At 40.5% G+C, this 10,157-nt stretch overlaps 1 protein-coding gene across 1 annotated transcript in view; it reads left to right on the top strand.

Moving 5' to 3' along the window:
* Positions 1-1,065: 1,065 nt before the first annotated feature.
* Positions 1,066-10,157, top strand: part of LOC104164455 (dystrobrevin alpha-like) — a gene marked incomplete at its 5' end in the record, with an annotated part of 42,552 nt that continues 33,460 nt past the window's right edge. The window contains 4 exon segments of the mRNA XM_009703788.1: positions 1,066-1,089; positions 1,206-1,295; positions 6,814-6,891; positions 7,521-7,613. Of these exon segments, the coding sequence (XP_009702090.1) occupies positions 1,066-1,089; positions 1,206-1,295; positions 6,814-6,891; positions 7,521-7,613 (285 nt within the window).

Raw genomic sequence — 10,157 nt, 5'->3', positions numbered from 1 at the left:
GGGGTGCATTTTATTGCTTGGTTCCTGCTATATGTGTCAGTGCTTCAGTGTTCCCAAATAACCAAATGCAAGTGGGGTGCATTTTATTGCTTGGTTCCTGCTGTATGTGTCAGTGCTTCAGCATTCCCAAATAACCAAACGCAACCTCTGGGTATGCATGGCTACACATTTTAACACCAAAACCAAACCCACGGAGTACCGCACTGCAATGTCAGAGTACAGATGGCTTACTACTACTTCGATTTATGAACTTTGTTACCAGGAGCTCTAAGCTGTAAACTCTCAGCATTATCTTAGTGGAAGTAGCTGCTGGGTGTGACTGAGATGCTTTTTGAAAGTCAGTCCCAAAGCAGCCCCCAAGACCAGAGCTGCTGCCTATACAGACAGTGAGACTGCAAATGCAAATTAATTTCTGTTGGAATATACGTGATTTTATGTGCAAGGCAGGGTAATCTATTTGTGACCTCTCCAGGAGATGTCATTAAGAGCAATACTCTTTAAGAGTGTAGCTGTTGCTTCTCTTTATCCCCAAGAAGTCCTTGTGCTCACTCAGCAAAAGTATGCTTTGCCATTTAGTGATAGTCAGTAATAGTCACAGCACTGTCTACTGTGCTGCTTGTTTTTTTCTACATATGAAAAATTCTGAACTGTTTTACTTTTGTGTTCTTTAGTAATTCAACTGACTGTCTTTAACTGTAAGGCTTAAACTTACATGATTCTTAAGCCATTAGAATTCCTTTTCTCCTAGAGGAAGAACTCCTTGATGGAGAATCCTCTGAAGGTAGGAGACAATAAACCACCCCAGCCACAGGTACCCAGACTTCCTTATAAGTGGATAGTATGGCATCCTTATACAGCAAAAAGTTTCCATGATGCAGCAGTTAGTTCTGGCATTTTTAGAGTTAACAGTACCCCGATACATAAAGCAATTATGTTGCTCGTATATTAAAAGTTTTGTAACTTTTCTTTCATTGACCTAGCAGGATTTTAAGTGTTTGACAGCTTATTCTCACTATTTTTATTTTCATCTCTTATAAACTTAATTTGCATCTTTTTATTCAAAAGAAAAAGCACCCTATGAACTGTCAAGTCCCTTCCTAAATGCAATTTGCAACCGTTTATTGTAATGAACCCACTCTGAACACACTGCTCTCTGTGTATACTTTTTGGAGTATTAACAAGGTTTCGTTGTTTGAATCATTCAGGTTACTTGGGGGTATAAATGCAGCCAGTCCTGTGGCTGATGAGCATTCTCTTATAAAGCTGTATGTAAATCAGCTTCACAACAATTCACGGTCAGTATGATGAGAGCACTAACCCACTAATCGCCGTAGTTCTGTAGCTCATGCACTAAATCATTAGCGATTCTGCTAAACTACTAAAGATACTCTCTAAAGCAGGCTCTGGTGGGCTAGAGGGTTTCTGTGGCTCTAATTAGTCTTTTGAACAGGCTTCCTGCTGGCTGTGGGCTTTGCCAACTTCTCTTGCTTCTGCGCAGCACAAATCTTTCATTTTACCCTTTCACATAGGATTAATATTAATGTGTCTAGTGGAAGTTGGAAATGTTGTTTTCAAAAACCAAAAAAACGACACCTTTATGGCTTCATCATCCGTGTCTGACTTGCCTGGTGCATTCTTGCCTGAGGAATGACAGAGGCTTGCACGAGAGCCTGGGAATGACTCCAGGTCTCGCAGCCAGCCGCCTCTTCCTCTTCCATGGCTCTTGCTGCTAGTGGTTGCAGTGCTGCTTGCCAATAACCTTCCCCAGACCCCTCTGCTTTGCTTGTCAAAATGGCCACAGAAGAGGCAGATCTAAACCCTACTGAAGCTAATGAAGACTTCCCATTTACGTAGTGAGCGTTGGATTTGGACTGATGCTTCTGGTTGCTGCACCCTTTTTGCAGCATTCTGTCTCATCTTAGTGTACCAACAGAAGAGCCTATTTCATTCTGCATAAAAGAAATATGCAGTTGGAGAAGAACAGTTTTCTTTTTTTTTACTGTAGAGTGTAATGACCTTTTTTTTCTTTTTGATTAATCCAGGAGCATTAGCTATAATTCAGTAAGAAAGTACCGAGACGAAGGTACTTTTCTGCTAAATGCCAAGTTCTTCAATCTGTATTAGACTAATAACAGTATCTTCATTCATTCTTTTAGGTTTTACTATTGTTATTATTGCCCTGGGAAAATCAGGCCTCATTAGTGGAAGCTCATCCTTGTACATCAGAGAAACAGACTTTGACAGCTCTGTTTGCAATTGTGTTGATTTTATATTAAATGCTCCATGATTCGTATTATAATAAAAGTTGTACTCAGGGTAGAATTTCTAGCTGAACGTAATCAACACTAAAAGCTCTGCTGGCAGTGTTTTCACTGCATATAACTTATGGTTACTTCAGTTTGTATTACAATCTGGTCCAGAGGTTTCAGATAGCTTTAAACAAAGTTTTTATGTAATTAGGATGTTTATTCAAAGGAGAGTTGGTGCAGGCTGTCATCTGTAGCATTCCCATGGTATTTGTTTCAACCAGTTGTGTTCACATAAGAACATAACCATTTGCAACCAGTTTCTCCCTTTAGCAGTAAATGCTGAATTCAGCACACTGACTCATTCTGCTGCTGGAAATGGATATGGTCTTATAAGTTCAGCGTGGTATTATCTTCATTTCTGCATTTATGGGTGAAAAAGGGAAATGAACTGGGAAGAAGAATCTTAGAGGAACGATCTTTGATAACTAGTAAATACAATGACAAATTGTGGGGAACAGCTGAAAGGAGATTGAACATTATATGTTATTTGCAGTTTAATTGCATCTGAAGCACCGATTTTAAGTGGGTACGCAATTATTCCAAAGCTCAAAGGAGGTCAGATTCAGGCTTTCCCTGAGATGCTTCTTAATTTCTTCGAGCCACTTCAGAATCAAAGTCCACTTGAAATTTCTCTGCTTGCTTTGCTTAGTTTGAGGCACCCAGTCTGTAAGAGAGCTTAAATGAGGAGGCTGGCGTAACAATTACAAGCAACTTTCTTCTAAATATATACAGCATGGAAACTGATATCAACAACGTACAGCTCAAGAACAGCTTTACAGCACTTACATTAGAAAAGAAGAAACAAAAAAATCTGATCTTCTCCCAAATACCAAATCAGTCATTTGCTGCATTGACAGCTAATATGTGATTAAAACCACAAGTCCTATAATTTTTTTACTGTAGCTAATATTCAGTTTTTAATCTCACATTTGTTTTTGTGATCTCCAGTTACCTAAGGGCAGCAGAACAAGGGAGTATTGCTGCAGAGTAGGTAAAGCCCTTGCAAACCGAATGAATTGGATATATTATGTCAAAACAGGTAAATTGGGCTTTTTATAGAAACTTTTGTCCAGTCAAGAGGAATAACTGTATACACTGAATTAATGTTTTCTTCCTTATTTGGAATCTTTTGTTGCCCAGCTGTAAGTCTGTCAGTGCTGCCTTAAAGTACATAGCTACCGTGGTAATGGATACAATCTCTTTCTCCTTCTTAATAAATGTCATCTTTAAGCTATCGAATTATAGGGCCACGGTGGGATAAGATGAAACAGAATGGGGTTTTTTGCATTTTTCTCAGCCCTCCTTTACACCTAATACATTTAGTTCGTCTAAAGGAGTAATAAACTGGAATAAATGGAGTGATGTGGCACATTCTGCTGAACTTGAAATTGCTTGGCGATTCTGCGGTAGATGGAATGCACTATGGTATCAAATGCCCATAGCCAAGGAGAAATTGAGTCTTATTTAATGCTGAGTCAGAGTTGCTGGTGCCTTTTTTGAACTCCACATAAAAGCTAAAAAGAATTGAATATTCTACCTGGGCATAGCAAGAGATTAGGCTGAATTTTGGGACAACAGCTAACTTTGGAGCAAAACATACCAGTGGCTACTGTTGTCTGTGTTTCTGTCTCTGAAGGATGTGGCAGACTTGAACTGCATGTTGCCTTTGTATGTTGTTTTCAGAACAAGATGAGAATCCTCCTTATTTCATCAGCAATATTCTGCCTGCTAAAAGAAAGACTTATATGTCTGATTGTTTAGTAGCCAGATTGACACTAAAGAGGATATAACGCACCAATATTGTTAGGTCTTGATCACTGTAGACATCTGCTCAGAGTTGGAGGTTTTGTCTCTTATATTCGATGGGGAAGCATTCTTTGGCATCTTATAAAATGTTCCACTTTAACGGGATTGTATCTTTAAAATACATGTTCCAGTTGGTAGGACCCAGAGAAACTTACTGTAGCCAAAACAATCTCTGATGTATTAGCTGTATTTTGGGGAATATGTGGAGGATGTAGGAAGACGTGGAAGAACAAGAAGGACAAGTGTCAGCTCTTCCAAATGAAGGAAAGTTGAAAGCAGAAGCAGGGACAAAGATGGAAGGGATTATGCAAGAGGCAGCCTAACCTTGGTATCCAAAGATACTGAAATTATAAAAGAATTAGTAAGCACCTGGAGGATGATGAACCAGTGAGAAATAACCAGCATGGATTTGTCAAGAGCAAATTATGTCAAACCAAACTAATTTATTTTATTGACAGGATAACTAGTCCAGTGGGTAAAAAAGCAGCAGCAGATATGATACAGGTTGACCTTAAAAGGACTTTTAGCATAGTCCCAGTTGACACAGAAGTACCCAAAGGAAATACGGACTAGGAGAAAATAGTATAAGAGCAACATTGAAAATCAGTAATTACTTTTGAAAAAGTTTGCTGCTGTTCTAGGAGGAGGACATGTCAGCCGGGATTCTTGAAGGCTATCCTAAGTCAGATGCTGTGCACTACTTCTTGTAATGACCTAGTGGGCACGATAGAGTGAGCGTGTGCAATTTGTAGATGATACGAAGGTTGAAATAGTTACGGGAAGGAGTGCTTGGAGAGCAGTTTCTAAATTAAAAAATGAGCTCAGTTGCAGTGGTAGTAAGTGATGTCCAAACGATCTGAAATCAGTTAGAGGGAACTCGGTAATTGTAAGTGAAAAGCGCTGTAGCAGGGAAGTAAATAATCAAATAAAAGATAGAGCGTAATTGGATGGACACAAATATTTTAACAGGACCTAGCAGTTGCAGTGAACCACAAACTAACTGAAGTCAGCAATGTGATTGTTAGATTGCCTCTGACCCTGGGACATCATGTGGAAAGCCATTAAAACTCATTCCCTGGAGGAGGATCCATCTGCCTGGAGGTTTGCACCCAGTGTAGGGCAACAGCACAGGGACAAATAAGCTAACCAGCATGACAGAGTCCAGAGGAGACACCCAAACATCAGAAAAGCGTAAAGAACATAACTCGTAAGAAGAAGTTGGAAGATACAAGGTTTCTTAATCAACTAAGAAGGAAGTGGACGTTGATATCAATTGCTCAATGAGTAAAGTTTGCTTGCCTTTCCCTCCGCCCTAACTATATTGCTTCTGGAGCGTAGGAGAGGAGAACATACGGTTCGCAGAGGAGACATCACACTGCACTGTTAGAAAGCAAAGCGCAAAATCTGCCCTGGGGTCTTTGGTCTCCCATTGTGGCAACATATTTTTCTTTAAGAACTGAAAGCTGCCTTTTTGGCTGAAGTGGCACAACCCGTACCTCTTGAATACATTTTCCTTCTGTAATTGGGAAGAAAACAGGCAGAAAACATATCCTTCTAGATGGCATGGAACATGTTTATCTGCGTGGATAGTGCTTCAGTGGAAGCACAACACGCATAAGTAGCATGCTGATGGGCATAGAAATGTGAAGCAAGAATTTTTTCTTGCTGTGCAGTACACCATTTCGTTCAGCTATCTTCCAAATTTGTTATAAATCAATAGGGCTTGGGTTCTTAGGACGCCCTTCGGTATCATCCTTTTCAGAACCCTGCTGCCAACCTTGACCTTCCAAAAGGAGGGGAATGGCACACAGCTCATCTTACCGAATTCCTACTTTATGCTAATATTAAATGTTTTGATCTTCACGCCATCAGAGCCACATCTGCTCAGATCTATCATGCATCACATTTGTGCAACATCATCTGCCTATATACACACACCCCTAGATGCAGAGGTGCATGCGTGCTCATGCGCTTATGATCAAAGACATGTATAATATCAGTAGCCAAACCAAAAAATACAGGTGAATAATTTTTAAAAATAAGAAGGTAAAATATATTTGTGTGTTACTTTTTTTTTGACCTAAAATGCTGCGGCATGAAAAAAACTAATGTTTCAATCTCTCCATTTCTAACCAATGTTATCTTATTAACAGATACAGTTACTACAATCCATTAAATACTGCAATTAGGAAGAAAAGTGCATTTGATGAACTATATGGGTTTTTTTTAATCAGTGGAAGAACAGTACTTCTGAAAATTAAACTGGTGTATCCTATCACTGGATCTAAATAAGCACATTTCCATAGTTTGTTGAAACTATTTTATGGCAAGTGTGGAGAAAAGCAATTTAGCTGTTATGGTGAAGGTTTCCCAGCTTGAAAGCTGCATTTAAGATGATGGTTATCTCGGACTCCACCTGGAAACTACACAAGCCTTCAACCCTCTGTTTGCAAGAGAAGCATATTTTGTTTGTCTTTTCTGTAGTGAAGACTTCATAGTCTGCTTTTGGAGAATAGGAGGGAAAACTCTTAATTCCTGACTTTGCATCTCCTGAAGCTTTCTAAAATTTCTTTCAAGCTTCTATTGTTATTTTTATTCAGTCCAGGGCGCTAGAATGAGTTTCTCCAAACTGTCTTCTGTAATGAATTTCAGACACCACTGTTTACCCTCTTCTTAGTTTTCCTGTCTTATTAACTAGCTCTTCTTCCAAGAATACTGAAGTAGAGCAGAGCAAACTGCTGGCTAGGGCTGCTCCAGCTTTCTTGAAAGGCAAAGGGTAAGTTAAAGAGAGAGTATGCTCATAGCTTGCACTAACACAGCTAAACCAAAACCTTTTCCTCTGTTCCTCCCACTTTTAATGTATTCTATAAATATCTTTCTTGAGAAAATTGTGATAACCAATTAACCCAGCAAGCTAAGTAGGGCATGTTTAAATATATTTATGTATACGTGGATGCGTGAGGTCTTGATCAGACACTTCCAAGCAAATCCAGCTTGTGATTTCAATATGTTAATCATGTGTGTAACATATGTATATTTAATGTATGTATGCAATACGTAGTATATTAACACAAATAATGCCGACCTCACAATCTGCTGTATTTTGAAATAAATGGTACTGTACAGCTCCAGTCCCTGGCCTGATCTGGCATCTCACTGATTTCTGAGCCTGACTCAGTAGTCAAGTGGGATTCTACCATCCTAAGCCACTAAGTACTTAACATATAAATTAACATAGTAACAAAATAATTTCTGCACTTCTTTGTTTTGTTTTGTTTTTTCCTAAGAACGCTTAAGTATTCGTTCCTAAATTCCCATTTCACAATCTTACTTGCTCCTGCTTTCTCTGTTTATTTCCCTCTGTCTGTCCGGACTGCCCCCTCTCTCCCCCCGACCCCATTTCAGGTTACAGTACAGCCTCGATGTTGCAGACAGGCTGGCCGATGAACATGTACTCATCGGGTTGTATGTCAACATGCTGCAGAGCAACCCCGCACGGTTAGTGCAGGTTTGGCACCTTTGGGGAACCCAGGAAAGGGACGTTGGTCGGCCAAATGCTCCCACTGTTTCCTCCTGGCTACAAGCTGAAGCAGCTCTTTATGAGCACTAACCTAAAGGGAATGCGTATGAATAACGGGGTATGTCCTCCCAAAGTTGGTGGATTATGGCGATTGCTGTTATTCTCTCTAGTGACGTTAAGTAGCAAGGTATTGCAAATAATTGCTTAGGGAAGAATGGCTATACAAATTGGTTTGGGATACCGTGCTCTAGGCAGTGCAGGACTTGGTGATGGTACATCTGACGATGACTAACAAGTCCATGTTTTCAGGGTAATAATTTCTGAGGTGATATATAATTTGTAGCTTCACCTTACCTTGAAAGTAAGAAATTGTAATATTACGTAAATAATGATAATAGTAATAATAGGAATTTGCTTATTAACCTACTGAAGGAAGGAGTTCATTTCAATTTTTATGTATGTCAGGCATTGTTTTTAAATCTGCCCGATTTCTGCATTGTTTGAATCTTGTATACAAATTTGCCCTGATCTCATTCAGACTCAAGTATGACAGGTTTTTAAACGGGTCTGTTGAACGTAGTTCATTGTTTCTGCTGCAGTGAATATGGAGCTTTGTATGCTAAACCCACCTGCTGTCCGAGCACTTGCGGATGGTGACGTTGCAGCAGGCCACCCCGGGGAGGGGAGATGCTGGCTCCCCTCTCCAAGTGCAACAAAACTCTAGGCTTTGCAGCCCTGTACCAGCAAGGTGGTGAGCGGGGTAGTTTATGGCCCTAGAAGATGTGGCACTGAACAGAAAACTGTACCGTGTTTCTAACAAAACTATGCTCCTGAAGTTTCTCTTGCTCATAACGAACCTTCGGTTTCCTATACTGCTATTGCAGATTATTTCCCAGGTTAGGAGAAAACTCTCCATTTATTCTCATATTTTGAAGGCAACAAGCAACTTCATTTGGGAGGATGAATGCAGTGGTTCTCTGCAGTCTTCCAAAATTCGCTTCTCTGTGTAGCTGCAGTTGAAAATGGGAGTAATTTGCCATGCCCAGTGGAAAAAAAGAAGTCTGCCTTCACTGTTCTGGGTCTGCTTCTCTACTCTGTAGGCCACCAGAAATGTGGGGGGGTGGGGGGGGGGGGAATGCAAGCTAGTTTTTAGTGAGGAAAATGAAAACCATTTCTTTAAAAAAAAAAATCATTTTGAAGGGGAATTTCATTCTTGGAGAAGCACTTCCAGAAAGCAGGCTTATTGAGTAATACTTACACCGTGGCTGTGAAAACAAGCTGTTGGGGGGACATGTGTAGACCGTCCGTGACTGAGGAGAGGACTACGCTGCCACTCGGTCTAGTTTGACAGGAGAAGGAAATATGGCCCTGCCTGCCATGAGTGACTGACTTGGTATGGTTGTTCAAGAGGTGAGCAAAGAATGGACATGGTTTAGAGTAATTTTTGGTGCTAGGCTGGTGTGCCAGGCATGGCATTTTGGATGCCGTGTCTGTGATTCATCTAGCTTCAGTGAGGACCACCAGTTAGATCCCCTGGTGAGTGCTTTGCCTTATCTTTACCATCTTCATCCTCTAAATTTTATCCAATATATTCCAACCTGTTCCTTCAAGGTTTTGGGGCAACCTCACCAAGTCAATTTGTATCCAAATACGCACATACAAATTATGTGCCATAACATCCTTCAAATTTAATGTTTCAAGGGATGAATGGAGAGTGACTGATAATGGCCTTAATTGTTTCAATAACTGATGCAAAGTGTAGTACATAACATCTGATTGCTGACACTAAATAACAGTAGTCACAGCATCCTCAGTGAGAAAGAATTTCAGTGTGTAAGGTACTGACTAGATTTTGACAAAAACATAACCGAGAGGGACAGCAGTCTTAGTCATACATCGAACCATGCTGCATTGACATTCTCTGTTGCAATGAGGCTGCTAGTAGAGAAAGGAAATGGTTGTATTTTGGTAGAGACAAGAACAAACAAAGCATTGCCATCCTGAAGCTCCTGTGTTAAGCCAGGTTCCAGGAGAGGCAGGTGAGGAGGCTCAGCTGCTGCATTTCACCTCTTCTGGGGTGGCATCTTCAGGCAGAGGTGACCTCCTCCTGCCCATGCCCCAAAGGGGCTGGATGCAGTTTGCTCAAACCCTACACAGCCGTGTTAGGATGGTGCCGAGTTGAAGTTATTTCACCATGCAGCTTAACAAGATACTATAGCCTGAGTAAAGCATGTAGTTAACCGTAATCATCTAGCTTCTGATTTTGGGGGGGCTGCAGCTGTTGTGTCTCCCTGCAAAATGCCACGTGTACATACCCATATGTGCCATTGCATATTTTCAAGTGCTACCGACAGCCGAAGATGAAAAGAGGAATGATTGTAGCTGGACCTTCACCTGCAAGAAAAACCTACAGAAATACTTTGTGAGCATAAGACATAAAATTATCTTAAGAACTGTATAGTAGCATTTCAAAACAAAAGGAGGTTGGTGGGGTTTTTTTTTAGATACTGAGTCAGGCTAAT

This window comes from Cariama cristata, unplaced genomic scaffold (assembly GCF_000690535.1).
Source record: "Cariama cristata isolate BGI_N322 unplaced genomic scaffold, ASM69053v1 scaffold4157, whole genome shotgun sequence".
NCBI classification, from domain to species: domain Eukaryota; kingdom Metazoa; phylum Chordata; class Aves; order Cariamiformes; family Cariamidae; genus Cariama; species Cariama cristata.
Note: the sequence above shows the minus strand (reverse complement) of the source record. Positions and strands in the feature narration are given on the sequence as shown.